This window comes from Acomys russatus, chromosome 9, assembly GCF_903995435.1.
Source record: "Acomys russatus chromosome 9, mAcoRus1.1, whole genome shotgun sequence".
NCBI lineage: Eukaryota > Metazoa > Chordata > Mammalia > Rodentia > Muridae > Acomys > Acomys russatus.
In genome coordinates, this window is record NC_067145.1 from 6,719,035 (window position 1) to 6,737,684 (window position 18,650).

The window sequence follows — 18,650 nt, forward strand, 5'->3', positions numbered from 1 at the left end:
AAATAACAATTCTCTCAATCTTAAGCTTTTTAGAATAGTATATTGGGTTTGGTGTTCCCCATGTTTCTTTGTTTGTTTTCAGCAAAGTCCCATAGATAAAGAGCAGCCAGAGGAGAAAGTCTCTTAACAAGGAAGTAGGTTGTATTTCCACCTAGCAAGAACTTGATAGATCGCCAGGTGGTGGCGGCACATGCCTTTAATCCCAGCACTCTGGAGGCAGAGGCAGGTGGATCGCTGTGAGTTCGAGGCCAGCCTGGTCTACAAAGCGAGTCCAGGACAGCCAAGGCTACACAGAGAAACCCCGTCTCAAAACACCAACGAACAAACCAAGCAACCAAACAAAGAAAAGGAACTTTGTAGATCATCCAGTTTTTAACGTTATTGCTTGGGGTTGCAAAGGAGAAGAAAATAAAGGTTAGCATGGAGAAATATCTCAGCCAAAGCCAGCCTGTGCCCCTGCACTCAGGCCGGCATTTTCCAGTCAACCGACTGCAGGCTGCTGCTGGTATCTGGGAGAGTGAGCTGCTTGCAGTGGTCCAAAGTGGCAAACTGTAAACTGTACTTTGTAGAGCAAACCCTCTCCCCAATGACCTGAATGGGATCTTGCTGTGATTGCAGGAGCTGATACAGTTGAGCTGAATTCCCTGGCAAGCTCCAGGGTAGGTTTTTCCAAAAGTCATTTCAGACCACAAATGTGCACAGCCTTTCCGTGTCTAATCCTGAAAGCAAGCCACTGGATACACACACTCTGTTTCCAGCTGGTTGTGTACATTTTCTTCACTCTTATACAAAAAAATCATGCCAAGGTGTGACATTTATGAACCCCACCAACTGGACGCCGTGCATACAGACTGTCTTGCCTGTGGTGCAGGAATGTGATGAGAGGAGGCTGTTCTGTCTGGGAGGAGGGCTGCTGTCACTCTGGCATGACTGCAGCCTTATTTATTACACACCGAAAGTATAAAACCACCCGGCCGGCCGGCTGCAGCTCTCATCTCCAGACCTGGCATTTGCCCGAGGCGAGCACGGCGCCTACAGCCCCCATCAGCTTCCCAGGGAGAGACTCTGTCCCTCTGCCGCGAGCCATGCTCAGGAGGCACCTCATGTGGTGGCACCTGCTGGCTTTGCTTTTCCTCCCATTTTGCCTGTGTCAAGATGAATACATGGAGGTGAGCAGAAGAGCTAATAAAGCGGTGGCCAGGTTTGTGCAGAGCCACCAGCAGACTGGCCGTAGCAGCTTCAGGAGGGAGAAAGTGAGAGAGCGGAGCCATGCTAAAACTGGGACTGTGGAGAATAACACTTCTACAGACCTAAAATCCCTGAGACCAGATGAGCTCCCGCACCCTGAGGTAGAGGACCTAGCCCAGGTCAACCCATTCTGGGGCCAGGTACTCCGAATTCTCTTCTAAGGATTTCTTTGAAAACTTAATGATTGTTGTTGCTGTTGTTTTAACTAAGATTCTTAGGGATCAGTGCTTGTGAGGAGAGTGTGCTGTGCTCTTAGGGGTGTCTCTGGGTTGTTCTGGGATCCAACAGGAACTCTTAGTTGCTGCCATGAGGTGCTGGAACAGAGTGGCCATAGCATTTCCCAATGAGGCTGTGGAGCTCGAGGAGTCAGCTTGCTTTTGTGTTGGGACTTAATTTTTTTTTTTTTTTTAATTGCTTGGCTGATGCAGAAAGGAGGGCTGACCCATGTGGATAGATGCATTGTTGTAGATAATTATTTGCTGAACCCAAGAGAATTGGATTCTTTTTCATCCTCCCCAGCAGGGAGAAGCTGCCCTTTGCCTCTGCCAAAAACAGTTAAGCCTGCTTTACTTTGATTTGTTGACTTTTCTGTAGCATTTCCCTCCAGTTCTGTTTGTTTTGTAGCAGTCTAGGTTGTTAAGACTTCTTGCTTGACTTTTTCTTTTTTTTTTTTTTTTTAAGCAGTTAAAGCATTAAAAGCAAAGGAAAGAAACAAACAAAAACAAATCGCATGTTTAAATCACAAGCTGTATTGTATGACTCAGGGTTTCTAATGGCAGAACTTGATTTCTTTCTTGGGGCACAAGCTCAGCATCTGAGGACAGTCGTTTAACTCTTTTATTATGTAGGTTTGTTTAAATTTGGTGTGACAAACAAGGTCAGTGTTAAAAACAAAACAAAACAAAACAAAAAAAAACCTCAGGAAAAGAAGAGTGTTGGTCATTATATCTTAAGAAAATAATAAAGTAAAGAGAGGACACAAAAAGATGGCTGTCCACAGGAGAGGTTTAAAGAGTAGGGGAGAACCACCTATACTGCACTGAAGGCTGGTGTGGCGAGACCCTGAGCTCTGCAGGGAGCCTGCAGATATCTGAGGGTCCAGCAAGGGAGGACTCTTAACTAGTGAAGGAATTTTGACTTAACTCCAGAAAGTTCCAGAATGTTCTATTTGTTATAGCAGGGCAGTGGGGTAATTTAGATATGTGTACCGGGAAAGGGGCTGCCTATAGGGTTCACGGTGGATTGGAGATGGAAGAGATCTACACACCCACATTATTTTTCTGGCTTTTCTTCACCATAGCCTCACTCCTCTCCCTATTTCCCTTCTCTTTCTGTCACCTTGTCTCCTCCACAAGAAAGGAATTCTGAGTTCTTTTTCTCTAGTAACCAATAGCAGAAGCCAGTTCTGCCTCCAGGTCTCCTACTGAAAAGTGGGCGGAACTTGTCTTAACAGACAGACACCCCTTTCTTCTCCTGATGCTCAACTGCCTGCTTCATTGCATCACCACCTGACTTGGGGAGGAGGGTGACAAATTTAAGAGGTTGTGGACAACGGCTTCCCATTTGCAAATTCTTCCTTGGTGAGAATAAAATGCCTAAACCACAGCTTGTCCAACCTCTGAGTCCATCAAAAGCCTAAGGAGAGGGCTGGGGAAATGGCTGAGTCTGCCTGCTGTGCAAGCACTGGGCCTCACTACAGATTGCCAACACTTACCTACAAAGCCAAGTGTGGCTGTTCCCCTGGAACCCAGTGCTGAGCGTGAGAGGAGGCCCGTTGAGCCTGGCAGATTCTTGGTGTTCACTGGGGCCAGCCAGATGGTGTGCAACCGTCAGGCTCAGCGACTCTCTTACAAAATAATGGCAGAGGAAAGATACGAAACATTGACCTCTGGTCCCCCACACATGTGCACTCCTGAGCACACGCTTAACACTATACGCAGCCCTTCCCTCCCTCCCTTCTCCTCGGTGCTCTGTTCCATTGTTTCTCTCAACTGGACCTTGAAAGTCAAGGCTGGGCGAAAGAACATGCGATGATATGTCACAGGCAGCACCTGGGTGGTATCCAACTAGGAGAACCAGAAGTCTGGAGCATTGGTGGCAGCTCTGTGCTCCTGGAGTTACCCCAGATAGGTGCATATATACCACTCGTCCTTGTTAGCTCCAAGACTGAGAAGCACCACCTCTGTGTGTTGAGATACTAGATGTTTGCAACTGCAAGTGTCAGGGCTATCTCTTGTCTGAGTGACACAGCAGGTGGAGACATTTGCTGCCAAGCCTGATGGTCTAACCTGATTACATGGGACCCACACGTTTGTCCTCTGACGGCCACATGCGTGTCACATTACATGTCCTACACATGCAATAAAGAAAATAAATGTAATGAGATTGTCTAAACATTACGAAAATTAAAGTTCTTTCAAACTTATTATTGGAGGCTAAACAAAATAGGATCTTTGCTTGTGTCTTAGCGTGGGAAGAAAATTGAGGGCCAAATCTGACTGATGCCTGGGAGCACTGGCTCTTCTAAGGCCACACAGAGCTGAGCAGGGGACACTGGCCCCAGTGCAGTGACTATTCTAACAGCTCTAAGCATCTCAGTATTTCCATTCTGTTCTTACAGAAGGATCCCCTGCCTTCTAGCCAGGAAACTCATCAGTGGCCAAACTCTGCCTTTCCTGGGGTTTAGGAACTGTACTTCGCATTAGCGAACCATTCCAGGAGACAATGAACACCCTTCTCAGATATGTGCGAGGTGGGGTTGGCTGTGGCATTTGATTTCTAAGTGTCTCCATCTCTGACCATGCACATTAGTTGATTTTTTTCCCCCTTAGCCATTATACATTTAGACTGGTCTGCGGGTTGGCACAGCAGACTTAAAGCTCAGCATTTTCTCCAGCTTATAGCTCTTGATCCCTCAACACAGCTTTCTGAGATGTGGTAGCAGAAGCTGTGGGCCAGGGTGGCCTATTCCCTCAATAATTTTATGGAAAACTTTAGGGAAAAGGGAAGTGACCAAGCCTATAAGACTAAACACTAAAAGTAAGGTGTAAATAAAAGTAAGGGTCAGGGATGCAAAGCCTTCATCCTGTTTTCTCCTTGGAGGATGCCCAGGTTCCTTCCTCTTCCGTCTTTTCCTCCATCACTCCCAACCTTTGTCATCTGTTCTGTCCACTCCGTTCCTCCTTCCTTTTCTTTCTACAATGAATCCCTTAGCAACAATGTGCTGTTTTCAAAACTGTTGAATTATAAGTGGTGTCTAGGAAAGTTTCCACAAGTATTCTGCATGACACAATGAAAAGGCACGTTGCCAGTGTAGACAAGACGCCACACTTTACAAGTTCTGACTCCCGCTCCGGTCAGCTCACCAGGTCTTCGGTTCCTTTTCAGCGAGCTCACACTTCAGAATTGTGTGTAAATAAGCGTGAAGTCACAGTCGAGCTTGCTCACTACCCGTTTGCGCTCGTTAAATATTAGCCCACACAGTAAGACCGTCACTTTACATTAGCAGAGGAACGTGTCAAATGTCAAATACTTATAATGAAATTAAAATTGCTCAGTGCGTAGATAGTAAAAATCTACTGGACAAAGGTAGTTAATAACAGTGTATTTGTATTCTCGAAAACTGCCAAGAGAGTAGATTTTGAATGTTTTTGTCTCAGAAAACCAAATGAGGCAACGCATGTTAGCTAGCCATTCAACAAGGATATATACATGCATTTCTCAAAACAGCGGTTGAGTATGGTAACTATATTTCTGCTTTTCAATTAAAGAAATAAATGATTAACCTGTACAGGCTAAGGAATAATTTGCTTCCTCAGCCATCAGTGTGCTTAGGGGTATGAGAAAGTGGTGATATAATCAGCGTTTCTATGACCTTAGAAGCCAGGGTCAGGAATGCGATCTTTAGGAGTTACATTGATGTTGCTGGTTGTTTGCTTTGAGACTTACCTTACTCTAACTGTACATGAGACTTCTGGGTATTGAGGGCAAGAAGAGGCCTGTGTGTCCTCTTCTGAATGAGACATCCCCTGTTTGCTGTCATAAGCTGACATGGGCAGACACTGTCCAAGACCGCTGCCTTTTCTCTGCGCAGCTGGCTCTCACCCCACGCCACGTGGGCCCGGGAATTCCTGTTGTCTTTACCTCTGATCACCCACCCACTCGCCTTAACTCCTCCCTACACCCCCCCATACCACAGATATTCCTCATGTCTCGCACTGCCTTTTCTGATATGACTGAGAATTGAGCGAAATTAAACTTATCTAACGGTGAAGACAAGAGGAAGTTAAAAGTTCTTATGAAAATCTCTTGACCTGAAATTTTCCATTGTTTTTAAGTCCCCTCAAGCTGGAGGACTGCCCCCAGACTGCAGCAAGTGTTGTCATGGAGATTATGGCTTCCGCGGTTATCAAGGGCCCCCTGGGCCTCCAGGCCCTCCTGGCATTCCAGGTAAGCACCCACAGACAGGTACCACTGCAATGTCAATAGCAGAACTGTGTCAAAAATAGGAGGCAAGCGTGAGCACAGATGTGGGCTGACGCGTACTGGGCAACCATGAGAAGTGCAAAGACAAAGAAGCTGGCAAGGCGGTTGTGTTCTTTAGGTCAGTTCAAGTGACGGCTGCTCTACGGTGTTGATCTCTACACTACTCCAAGAACCCAAAAGGCTTCAGGTGTGCACCCCTGAGACTCAACGGAGGCAAGGCTCTCCCAGAACCACTTCTTGGAACTGGGTCCCGACTTTGCATGAGCCACCTTCTGTTACTGCTGCAAAATACCCCACAACAATCAACTTACACACAAACGACAATCAACTTACACACAAAAGAGGTTTATTTTGCTCGCGGGTCTGGAGGTTTCTCCATGGCTAGCTGACTGCTTTTAGACCTGTGGTGAGGCAGTACCACAAGATGGGGAAAGCTGTGGTGGAGCGAGGCCACTCACCTCATGACAGCCAGGAAGTGAGAAAGAAGAGACCCGGTTCCTATCACCTCCTTCAGACCTCGATGACCTCTAACCTCCAAGTAGATCACACCGCTTGGAGTGTGCGCCATGCTGAGGAACAGGCCTCTAACATATGGGCTCTTGGAGAGACGTTTCTCTAAATCACAGCAGGCAGTATTTTGGCCATCCTGTGCTTTACACAGCATACTATACTTTCTTAAACCATATAAAACAGAGCCAGGTAGAGAGGAAAGCTTGGTGACCTTCTCTCTCATCCACTGAGGAGTGTAACTTTCTGTGTCATTTTAGGTTTAGCCTGGTTTTCTTCAATTTCACCAATCTCTGTTGCCGTCCATGGCCCACATGGACACATGGATGTGTTTTGCACTCTAGCAGCACACAGCAGCACAGGGGATGCTGTTGAGCTGGTCAGATCCCACTGATCTCACAGTTCAGTGGTCCCCAACCATCCTAAATGCTGTGAGCCTTTAACACAGTTCCTCATGCTGTGGTAATCCCCCCTACCATAAAATTATTTTTGTTTCTGCTTCATAACTAAGTTTGCTACTGTTATGAATTTTAATGCAAATAGCTGATATTTCTGATGGTCTTTGTCAACCCCTATGAAAAGGTTGTTTGGCCCTGGAAAGAGTCGTGGCCCACAGATTGAGAACCATTGTTCTAGATCCATGGTCAGCCTTCTGCGTTATATTGTTTCAGGAGCTGAGGCTCAGGGACACTCTGTTGGATTGTTACTATAACGAACTGGATGGGCAAAGGGCAGCCCTTCCTACCTGCCCCACCCCTGAGGAGTCTCCAGCCTTCCAAGGGTTTTATTGAGTTCCATCAGCAAGACCTCTTGTCAGGGTTTGGGCAAAGTCTACTGTGTTCTCTTACTTTCCCCCATTAATGTTAATATTTACCAAAATATTAACTTTTGGGGGGTTACTCTTAGATCTCATATGAAGCCAATTTATTTATTTATTTATTTATTTTTGGTTTTTTTGGGACAAGATTTCTCTGTGTAACCTTGGCTGTCCTGGAATTCACTCTGCAGAGCAGCCTGGCTTCAGACCAACAGAGATATGCCTTGTCTGTATCCCAAGTGCTGGGATTAAAGGCTATGTAGACAAATTTACTTAAAAAAAAAAAAAAGACAAAACCCTGCCCTATGTTTAACCTAATTTGTCCAACAAAGGCAATGATTCACAGGCCACTGGTGTAAAGCACAGGGACTTTAGAATGTTTTGAAATCCCTGTTTGCTCCTCTGGAGTTACAGGGCAAGCCGGCTTTGGTTAAATGTTTACTCTTAGAAAGTACCTTTGTGATAGAACACTTTAACCCAACAGTCAAAGTTCATTGGTCTGAAAGCACTGCAAGCCTGATGCCATGTGTGTCAAAGATAATATGCAAATCACAGTGCAAAAGGGCCTGAAGGTGAGCAGATATAAGAACAGGGGAGAAGTGCAGGATCTGGGTGGCAGTGCTACCCGAGGCTTGACTTTAAAATGGTGATGTTAGGCATTTATAAAATTGCTTCAAATCTTTGGCAGAACACTTGAAAGAGATGGGAAAATATACAGAAGGGCACAAAATCATCTAAGTTTCCCTTTAGGAAAAAATATAAACAATTATGGATACTAACTAGAATTAATTTTCCTCTCTGGATATAACACTTAAATATATAATGACCCAAACTGAAATAGTGCTATGCCATCCTTATTTATTTATAAACTTATACCTAAAGATGTCGCTGATGTTTATTTATTTATTTATTTTTTTTTGAGACAGAGTTTCTCTGTGTAGCCTTGGCTATCCCGGTCTCACTTTGTAGACCAGGCTGGCTGATCTCGAATTCACAGAGATCCTCCTGCCTCTGCCTCCCTGAGTGCTAGGATTACAGGTGCATGCCATCATGCCCAGCTAACATTGATCATTTAAGACATTTTTATGAATATGTAATGTGATAACAGGTAACATCAGTAAAATCGAGGCATTCTAGCATTGGTGAACATGCCCTTCTTAGGTTGTCACTGTGTGCAATGATAATGTGATGGCACATCTTCTACACGGTCTCTTACTCATTCCTTGCTTTACGGAAAATCATGCTTTGGAGTCTTGCTAGCTAACGCTATTTTCAGAGCCCTTTGGCTGTGGTCAAGATTGTCTTAAAAAAAAAAAAAAGATTGTCTTAAATGGTCTCGTTTTAACAACTGAGATTGGATATTTTTTTGAAGGAAGGGGTTGTGTCTCTCTAAAAATATATTCTGGTAGGAGTGAACTAGTTTTCCACTTACGATTTCTGATTTTTAAAGGAAACCATGGAAATAATGGAAATAATGGAGCCACTGGCCATGAAGGGGCTAAAGGTGAGAAAGGAGACAAAGGCGACCTCGGGCCTCGAGGGGAGCGGGGCCAGCATGGACCCAAAGGAGAGAAAGGCTACCCAGGAGTGCCGCCGGAACTGCAGGTGAGCTACTCTCCAGGGGACGTCTAACTCTGTTTGAACATTAGGGTCCAAGAACCAAAAGGGTTCAATAAACAATCCTTCTTGAGGAAGCCCCAGGGTCAGTTTGCTCATCTAAGTGGCAGGGTGTTTGCTCTGGTCCTGTGCCGTCAAACACAGCTCTGAGGACATCCTTCAGAAAGGCCATTTAATGAGTGTGAGACCCAACTCTCTCACAGGACCAAATGCAATGGAAATATGAACTCATCCTATTTTGCAGAGGAGGCAATGGGTCAAACAAGAGGGTTCTAACCAATTTGAACACTGGAACATTTAAATATATAAACGGAATGGCTAAGCATCTACTTATATTTTATATGGTAATTTGCCTTTATGTAGCTAAATTCCATCTTGTATATTGACATTGTGTCTGGTAAATCAAATTTTGTAGTTCAATTTTTATTAACTTTTCACACCAGACTCTCCTGTCCACTGGGGGACTTTTCATTTTTGAGTTACTTACTTTGCTAGACCAGATTATGCTCATCTCAGCATGAAGTTTTAAAAACCCATTATATGGCCATAACCCACTTAATGGTGGTATGTATTCTTTATTTCTTTTTTTTTACTTGTCTTTATAATTCTTCTTGCAACATCTAAAATTGGTAAACACTGAGCTTATTCCACCCAGAAAAAATATTATATCTGGGTTAGTATTTTGTTAATGTTTAAACATGGATTCATGGGGGCTAGAGAGATGGCTTAGCAGTTAAGAACACTGACTGCTTTCCCCAAAGAGCCAGATTCAATTCCCAGCACCCACATGGCAGCTCACAGCTGGCTGTAATCCAGTTCTAGAGGAATCATCACCCTCATTCAGGCAAAACACCAATGCATGTGAATAGAAATAAACACATTAAAAAATGGATTCTCCTAGAAGACATCTGTATCTATTAGATTTTTGTTGTTGTTTTTCTTTGGGTTGTGCCTGGCTAATGTGTCTTTCTTAAGATGAAATTTGTGGTTAAAATTAAGTATTTGGGAAAAATTCTGTAAGAAGAGAGACTTTTAGAGAATTGGTATACAAAGCAGTTCCTGTTTGAAAGGTCAGAGGAAACTGCTGTTTATTTGGGCAAATGCAGTGATGTTTACTCTTGGGTTCACTGCATCATTCTTCAGGGCTCCTGTTTTTAAATGCATATTTTTGCAGCTATTTCTCTCAGCTTGACTACAGAACAGTCCCACTTACACAGACACATGTAACGAAGTCTGACATTTTTTATAATAATCTTGTGGTTTTTGAAATGTGTTCAGAGCTGTTAATGTAATATCACACAGCATAAAATAATTTGAATTTATTTACTTCATTGTCTATTGTTTGGTAATTTCATGCAAGGATTCCATCACAGATAATGTTGGAATAAGCTTACATGTATAAGAATGTTTTTCTTTAGGATGGTGCCTATGGACTGACTGCCAGCTTTCTCCTTAGATTGCATTCATGGCTTCCCTAGCGACCCACTTCAGCAACCAGAACAGCGGCATTATCTTCAGCAGTGTTGAGACCAACATTGGAAACTTTTTCGATGTCATGACCGGCAGATTTGGGGCTCCCGTGTCAGGTGAGGTGTAAAAGTCAACGAATGAAGCTATTGAAAAGCAGAGGAGGGAGATGAAGAAGATGGTGAAATGAAAAGGAAAGAGAAAGGAAGAGGAAGGAAGGAAGGAAGGAAGAAAGGAAGGAAGGGAGAAAATGGATGAAAGGAAGAGAGGCAGAGAAAGTGGGAAGGAAGGAAGGGGAGGTGGGAAGCCATGAAGAAACTACACAATACCCAGAAGTAACAAAACCAGGTGTGTGATCACGTGACTCCCTCACCCTCTGCAGGTGTGTACTTCTTCACCTTCAGCATGATGAAGCACGAGGATGTGGAGGAAGTATACGTGTACCTCATGCACAACGGCAACACAGTCTTCAGCATGTACAGGTATGTGCTGCCTTCCGTCACAGGTCTCCGGGATGCTGCCATAATCTGAACAGAGGAAGTCTAAGGGCAGGGAAGAGGTGAGGAACTGACAGAAATTTTGTTCTCCACAAGAAGTAGGTATTTGGGCAGCTTTTCAGTACTGTTCGGGAAAAACAGTGATAACAGTTATCAATGAGACCCTGGATGAACTGCCAGCAGCGCTCCATAACCACCACACAGATGCAGCGCTCCTCTCTGTAACACATCCTTCCTTTAACTCACCATTCGCCTATTTTGCTTCTTCCGCTTTCTTACGCCCCTTTGCCTGCAGCGCGTCAGTATGAGTGGTCTTCACGGCTTCCGCTGGACAACCAGGAAAGCCAGAGTAGGTTTTCTCTTTATTGTGCGTGTACTTTGATACGTACCACTTGGTCCTGGAGCTCTTTGGGGTGAAGCATTTCAGAAAGCACTACACAACACCCTGCTGCGAGGACACGCAAAGAGCCAGCACCTCCCTGTATTAAATGGATTATAAATTGCCTGCATAAAACACTTTTGGGCACTGATTTTCCCCCTGTAACTTTTATCACTTGCCACGACTGGTATGTTCTTCTGGAGTCTGGCCTCAATAAGAAAAGGAAAGAGATGAGTTTAAAATAAGTGGCACTGTTGTTAGAGAGCCAGATCACAGCAGCTCAGACATGCCAGAATCTTGTTTTTCTTGAGGAATCCAAGGTAAGGGTTCCAGGATGGGGAAATGAGGTGGCAGGTAAAGGAGAGCATTGTAAAGTGTGTGGGGGGGGGTGGGGGGGCATGGGATGAGGGCTGTTCTTCCTGTTCTTTAGGGATGCTGGCTGACAGACACCTATAAAACTGACTCCCAAATTCTCACTAGTCATGGTCATTTCCAGAGAGAGAAGGATGAAAGAATGAACTGTGAATATTTATGCCATTTTACTCAGAGAATTTAATCACTTTGTTCCCAACCCCACCTAATCAACTGAAGGGCATCAAGAAACTGGTACAGTTCCTACACAGGAGGGTAGGGGGCAGTCACTGCTTTCCTTATCTCTGTGTCCAAGCACCTGTGAAGAAGCAACTTAAAGGAGGGCTTACTGTGTCTAATGTAGATTGAAGGGAAGGCATGGTGGAATGCCTTGTAGCAGCTGTGTGTGGCAGGGTTCCTCACATGTCAGTTGGACCAGAAGCAGGGAAGGGCAAGTGGGAAGGATTTAAGGATAACGTGCTCTCAAGGGACTATTGCTGTAACCTATTTTCCCCAGGCAGGCTCTCCTTTTTAAGGTTTCCACGACACTCCTCCCCAATGCCCCCACAAAGCATTCTACTAGCCAGGGACCAAGCATTCAAACACATGAGCTTGTGGTAGACATTTTCTGTCAAAACCATAATGAGAGAATGAATTCTGGTGAGCAGGCGCCAGCCGTCTCCAGGCCCTTGATTTTCAAATGTTCTCGTAGCTCTTCCTCCTTCGTATTACAGGACACCCTTGTCTGAATTGGTCTCCATGGCCAATCCCTTAAACTGGTTCAAACCTAGGACTCACAGATGAATAGTCTTTGTTCATAAGTCAACTCTTCAGCTGGTTTTCTCTCTGGCTACTACTCTATGCATTGGGAGGGTCTTCTTCACCTGCTTTTCTCCATAGTCACATCCAAAGGGTAGGCAGTTCTGCCTAACGGCCTTTTCATGTGCCATTTCCTGCTGGAAAGCTGAGAACTAAGTCAAATATCCCGAGTCTTGCTAACTAGGTTGGGTCTCTGGCAACAGTTTCATTAAGCACATATAAAGTCTCTGCTCTGTGTGCTCCCGGGCAGTGACATATGTTAATAAAGTGTACATAGGATGCACTTCTGGATAGTTTTAGCCTTTTGTGTTGCCCTTTTCTAAATGTAGTTATTATCACCAAAAGATACTTTAAAATCGGTAGATTTGATTAGAATGATACTATTTACTATCTATGTGATACACAGAGTATGGCTCTGAATGCAAGTTCCTAATGGGAACACATCAGCTCTGTCCCTGCTCTTCAAGGTATAAAAGGTTTTTGTTTGTTTGTTTTTTCAGCCTTGTTACGGTCCTGACTGTCTAGCTTCTATTTTTCTTGTAAGCATGTTTTTTATTCTACAAACTCATTTCCTTAAAGAAACATTTTCTAAAAGCTGCAAAGCGTTTCCCTCTTTTGAAGCCTTTGTTTTAGGTGGTGTGTGTTTACCAGGTCTATGTTACCATGCTTTTCCCAAATGTCTTCTACACATAACATGGTCTTCACAGCTCTATTGCTGTGAAGACACACCATGACCACGGTGACGTATAAAATAAAGTGTTTAATTGCAGGCCTGCTTACTGTGTGAAGATCATGGAGGAGAGCATAGCAGTAGGCAGGCAGGACACTGAGAGTTAACATCCTGACCCACGAGTTGGCAAGTGTGTGTGTGTGTGTGTGTGTGTGTGTGTGTGTGTGTGTGTGTGTGTGAGAGAGAGAGAGAGAGAGAGAGAGAGAGAGAGAGAGAGAGAGAGAGAGAGAATGAGACTGACATGGGCTTTAGAAATCGCACAGCTGTCTCTCAATGGCACACTTTCTCCAACAATGCCAAACCTTTGAATCCTTCCAGAACAGTCCACCAACTAGGGAGTAGGCATTCAAATATATGAAACTATGGGGGCCATTCTCACTCGAAGCATCACACATCAGCCTTTATCTTTCCAGTTCACAATATTTACTTCCACATTGCCTCCTGCCTGGCTGTTAGCAAATGTAATATGTTTTCATTTTGGCTGTTGACACTACCTTCCTCGAGTACCAGATTCCAGATTGGCAAGAAGAAAACAAACCACTATAGTAAAGACTCTGTGTAAAGGTTCAAAGATAGTGGGACTTTTCTTCTTCCTCATCCAGGAAGGTTTGGTAAGATGATCCTGGGTGTTTGGTCCCAGTCCGAGCAAGGGTGAGAGAGCTCTTTTTTACATTGTCATCTTCAATAGCCCTGATGTTTACAAATGGCTGTCAAGGCCATTATAGTAATTGGTGTTGATATTCTAGAGGCAAGGGAAAAGAAAGGAAGCATGCTTTTTTGGACTGTTCTAGACATGGTTCGTTACATTTGCACCTGCGTGCCATTTAGAGAACTCAACATGTGACTGTACCTAAAATATAGGAGAAGATATGGAGAGATATGCTCAAGACCTGGGACTGTATTGCCGAGACTAAATGGTGTGTCCTTCTTTTTCTTGCCAGCTATGAAACAAAGGGGAAATCAGATACATCCAGCAACCATGCGGTGCTGAAGTTGGCCAAAGGGGATGAAGTCTGGCTGAGAATGGGCAACGGTGCCCTGCATGGGGACCACCAGCGCTTCTCCACCTTCGCAGGCTTTCTGCTCTTTGAAACTAAGTGATGAGAAAGACAAGATAGCTCCAGTGTGGGGGAGACTTGTAGCTAAGCTAGGGTTGTTATGGTCTGAGAGATGTTGAAGTTGGGGGTTCCATATGGAGTATTTAACTGTTATATCGGCCACACTGCCACTCACTCTACTGGTATACCAATGATGTTGGGTGCTTCAGGGGCTCAGAAGAATAGACCACAAGGAAATCTTTCCAGACTACCTTGGGAAACACTCCGTGTCTTCGTCACTCTTCCCCACATGTCTGAAAGAATTGCGACCTGGTGCAGGTTGGAAATAAGCATTCACCTCAAAGGAGGCATTTGCAAAGAGTTCTGGTGCTCTGTTTAAACACAGTACCAACTTTGATGTCAACCAAGTTCTGAATTCACTGACTTTCACAGTATTTCAGAGAATGGCTTGACTATGACGCAGCTAGGGCTAACCAGAACCCCTATAGGAGAAACACTTGTGACGTCTAGACTGGGAAACAGTATGTGGTTTAGTGGGTTTCTATTCTTATATCCATGAATAAATTAAAGGGGAGTTTTAGTCATTTCAGATAATCTTTAAACGGTACAGTTATTGACAATGCCCACAAACAATTGGATCCTCTTTAAAAAAACAAACAAACAAACATGTAAATTAATATTGAGTTCTAATGGCTTAGACGTTCAGATATAAAATTTTCTCAAACTCCAGAACTGGGTTTATCATCTCCGGCTTGTCAATCTTCTCTCTTTGCCGTTGCATTGCGTGGGCTGTAGTGGAGCTCTCCTGACTCCGCACAGCCAGCTGAGGTAAGATCAGGTCACTGTAGTTCAGATGGTAGTACATTTTTTAAAATTTAGGAATTATCCCCAAATGTTTATATCTACCACGTTATGTTGAATGGGTTTTAAACTTAATTATATACAGGCAGATAAAAGGATGCAAAAACAAGTGTATTCCATTTAAGAGAAACATAACAACATATCTTATATGTTTTCAATAAAACTGATATTTTCTTTATTATCACACTTGACTAATGTTCAGGAAGCATTTTTAAAATGCCACACTGTTACAGAAGGTGCTAGTTGGGTTTTGCCTAACTTTTCCCACCCCAGAATCTATTAAAACTATTTTAAATTTGCCATCAAAACACCTTTAAAGTGTGCGCCGTAAGTTGGCCCTCACAGATAGCAAGTACTACACACACACACACACACACACACACACACACACACACACACACGTCCACACACGCGGTGCTGAGGCTCAAGCTCCCAAGACTCTGCACACGCTACACATATCCTCTTCTACTGAGGCACATCTGCACTACCCACGGTTGTTCCATTGAAGAAAAATATCACTGCAAGGTGCTTACCCTGGTGTTAAATCATATTTAAAATGTACCCATGAGATTCTTATCTGAAAAATATCATATAATCAATTCTCTTTAAAGTAATACACCTCTCAATTTATTTTCTACAACAATTTAAACATATGCATGGGATCTTAAACCATGATTTCCTTTCATTTATCACCTTACAGCTAGAGGCAGTGAAAGTCAAGGAGGCTATTCTCTTAGCTAATTCACTGGCTTCCATGCTCAGTGCAACCTTTGACCCTATCCTTTTTATCCTCCAACTTGTTGAAGCTCTCCATGAACCTGCATAAATACTCTTTGAAATTGAACTGCTCTTTGTCCTGATTTGCCTTCTCAGAAAATATTTTTGTGATTTGGTGTGTGCTTCTCCCCACAGGTTAAGGTTTGCCACAGGCATTTCACAGAGGGACAAAAGATATTTGACTGGTACATAAAGATCCAAGAGATTTCTTATCTGAAGAGTATCCACTATCTACTAGGATGGAGATTCTGGCATAGCTTTAGATAATACTGTAGTAAGAAAAACTGCATGAACATATGTCAAAATAAACACACTTTTGTTAGTTATATGCTTGTTTTTAAAATGTTCCTAACAGGTACAATAGTCATAAAATTTTAAGTCATGTGGTTAATATAAAGCAAGATATTGTCCTCGCACTGTCAACAGCCATATAATTTAGAGACGTGCAAACAGCAAGGTCATCTGTTTCCCCAAGACTCCACTTTTAGTTGCTTCATTCCTTCAGCCCTAAAGACATCAGTGGTTAGAGGGCCACTCTTAAGGCCTGGGTATCTCTGGATGGATGAGTCTTCAACGTACACCACAATCTTTTTATGCTCATGCCAACATTCTGATTTCCATCCTGGGGGGGGGGGGGCGGCACATGGACTTGATTTCTGGGAGGATGTAAATTACCTCACGTTGGCAAATGAGTACCGGTGGGTGAAGAGCGGGGATTCCTGAGAGGTGTATGAGGTCAACATAATTACCAGTGGTTTCACAGTGCTTTTACTCATGAACTAACTCTACAGTGGCTACTTACCTGAGGGGATATCTTCCGCAGTTTCAAAGACACACAGTTAACTGAGGTTTGAAGATACTATATAAAAACCTTAGGCACTCATAAGATTTGAATTGTATGTCATTTTGAATAGACTAACGGGGTCTCATGCTCCCCTGTTCCTTCACCACAAGATATGACCCTTTGCTCTGCATATCCACACTACATATGCTGCTGGCCTGTCTGTCACTTAGTAGCCATCTTGGCTATCGTATCAGATTGCTGCACTTGTGTTCTTGTAACACCTGTTTTTCTCAACAAACGCCCTCAAACACAAAGCAGTGATGCTGGCAATTTGGACATGCCAAGGAAGGACCATGAAGTGTTCTCTTCAGTGAAAACGTGAGAGCTTGGTGTTTAAAAGGGAAAGAGGAACAGAGTCTTAAGGCGAGGCTGCTAGAATTACAGTGACAAATCTATCTGTGGAATTGTGAAGAAGGAAAAAGGTGGTGCCGGTTTTGTTGTTTTATTTCAGGCTGGAAAAGGCATTACGTGCGTGCATGCATACATACATAAGAAAATCACATAGCTACATATGCTACTTACTAAGTGTTTGAAGGAGGAAGAGTGTCCACGAACAGAGTGTCTTTGAGGAAGACTTTGACCTAATCTTTAGATAAATCATTGTCAAGAAAAACTTCATAAGCATATGTGGAAATAAACACATACACACAGACACCTTCTATGATTTGAGCTAATGTGTTAAGAACATTCTCAGATGCTATTTGGATCATTTGAAATAGTGCATTATGAATAAAAGTTAAGTCAAAAGAAAAACAGAACAAAACAAAACAAAACCCCACACCCCTGACCGTGTAAGTCTGTGAGGCTGAGGCAGGACGATCACAAGTTTCATAGTGTCTGGGACTCAGCAAGATCCTGAATCAAACTAAGAAGTGAAAACAGCGCTGGGGATATAACCCAGGTGGAAAGGGCTTGCCTTGCACACCCAGGCTCTAGGCTCAGTCCCCATTACCATGTGTGCACATGCATACACGTGGGCGCGCGTGCGCGCGCGCGCGCGCGCACACACACACACACACACACACACACACACACACAATTAAAATAAAAGGAAATGCATATTCTGATGCAAATGTAAATCCCGAAGGACTGGCTAGAGTTGGCAAACATCTACCCATTGCAAGATATGGTTTTGCTCAACCATTCAAATGTTTGCCTTCTCTGCCTCTGAGTTCTCAACAGAGGATTGTAGGTTAAAAGCAAGAGCACAGTGTGAAGCAGGGTTAAATAGCCACAGCTGGCGAAGGACCATGTCCTTTTCTGTCTATATTTGGGGCTCTATTATTCTTGCAGTTTTGGGGTCAAGCACAGCATTGTAAGCATGAATACTCTATGATTAGCCCAAACCCTAAGCATATACTTTTTATTGTTTTTTTTAGCATAGTAATAAAACACACCATCTTTTCTACATATTTTCTTTTCTTGACCTAACAGAGTACTCTTATTCACTATGGAGGGCCACTTGTGAATATAGGGACTGGAGAGATGGTTCAGCAGTTAAGAACACTGGCAGTTTTCCCACAGGATTCTGGTTTGACTTCCAGTGTTCACATGGCACTTTACAGCCATGGGTAAACTCCAATTCCTTCAGGGGACTGCTGTGTCCTCAGATAAATACAACACACTCTTCCGGTCTCTGCAGGCACCAGGCATGCTGATGGCACACAGACATACATGTAGGCAAAACACCAATACCAATGGAAGTAAGATTAAAAATTTTAAAGTTTCTTACTTATTTAATCTTTATTGCTTTGGGGGGGGTTGCTTGCTTCTATTTTTAAAAATTTGTTGCTATACTCGATTTGAAACAGAGTTTCATATAGCCGAGGCTGGCTTTGAAATAAACACACACACACACACACACACACACACACACACACACACACACTGTATGCATGGTAGCTCAAGCCACATCTGTACCATTGGTTTCTCAAAAAACAAAACAAAACAAAAACAAAAACACACCAAAAACAAAAACAAAACAAAACAAAAAAACCCAGAAAGGAATCAACTCTGATGGAAGTTCGTGTCTCAGTGCAGAAGTCAGCCGCACCGTTACCACTCCTTGCAATGTTCTCTTTCCTTTCCAGTTTTTCCAAAACGCAAAGATGCAGAAAGAATGAGAAACTCTAGGCTGGAGTAAAGATAGGCACAGGAGACAGCAACAGACAAGCGGAGAGCATTAGAGACTAC

The 18,650-nt window shown here is 43.5% G+C and overlaps 1 protein-coding gene across 1 annotated transcript; it reads left to right on the forward strand.

Annotated features, from left to right (window-relative positions):
• The first annotated feature begins 1,018 nt into the window (after positions 1 to 1,018).
• On the forward strand, positions 1,019 to 14,382 carry C1qtnf3 (C1q and TNF related 3). The gene is made up of 6 exons (XM_051150966.1): positions 1,019 to 1,388; positions 5,586 to 5,697; positions 8,508 to 8,662; positions 10,131 to 10,260; positions 10,524 to 10,623; positions 13,859 to 14,382. The coding sequence occupies exons 1-6, from the start codon at positions 1,086 to 1,088 to the stop codon at positions 14,016 to 14,018; spliced, it is 960 nt and encodes a 319-aa protein (XP_051006923.1). The 5' UTR covers positions 1,019 to 1,085; the 3' UTR covers positions 14,019 to 14,382.
• The last annotated feature ends 4,268 nt before the right edge of the window (positions 14,383 to 18,650 follow it).

Excerpts from the sequence above, each read along its gene's own strand:
- C1qtnf3 (XM_051150966.1), top strand. The coding sequence starts at position 1,086 with ATGCTCAGGAGGCACCTCATGTGGTGGCACCTGCTGGCTTTGCTTTTC. Across the intron at positions 8,663-10,130 it reads GAGTGCCGCCGGAACTGCAG|ATTGCATTCATGGCTTCCCT; the intron begins GTGAGCTACTCT and ends CTTTCTCCTTAG. Across the intron at positions 10,624-13,858 it reads ACAGTCTTCAGCATGTACAG|CTATGAAACAAAGGGGAAAT; the intron begins GTATGTGCTGCC and ends TTTTCTTGCCAG.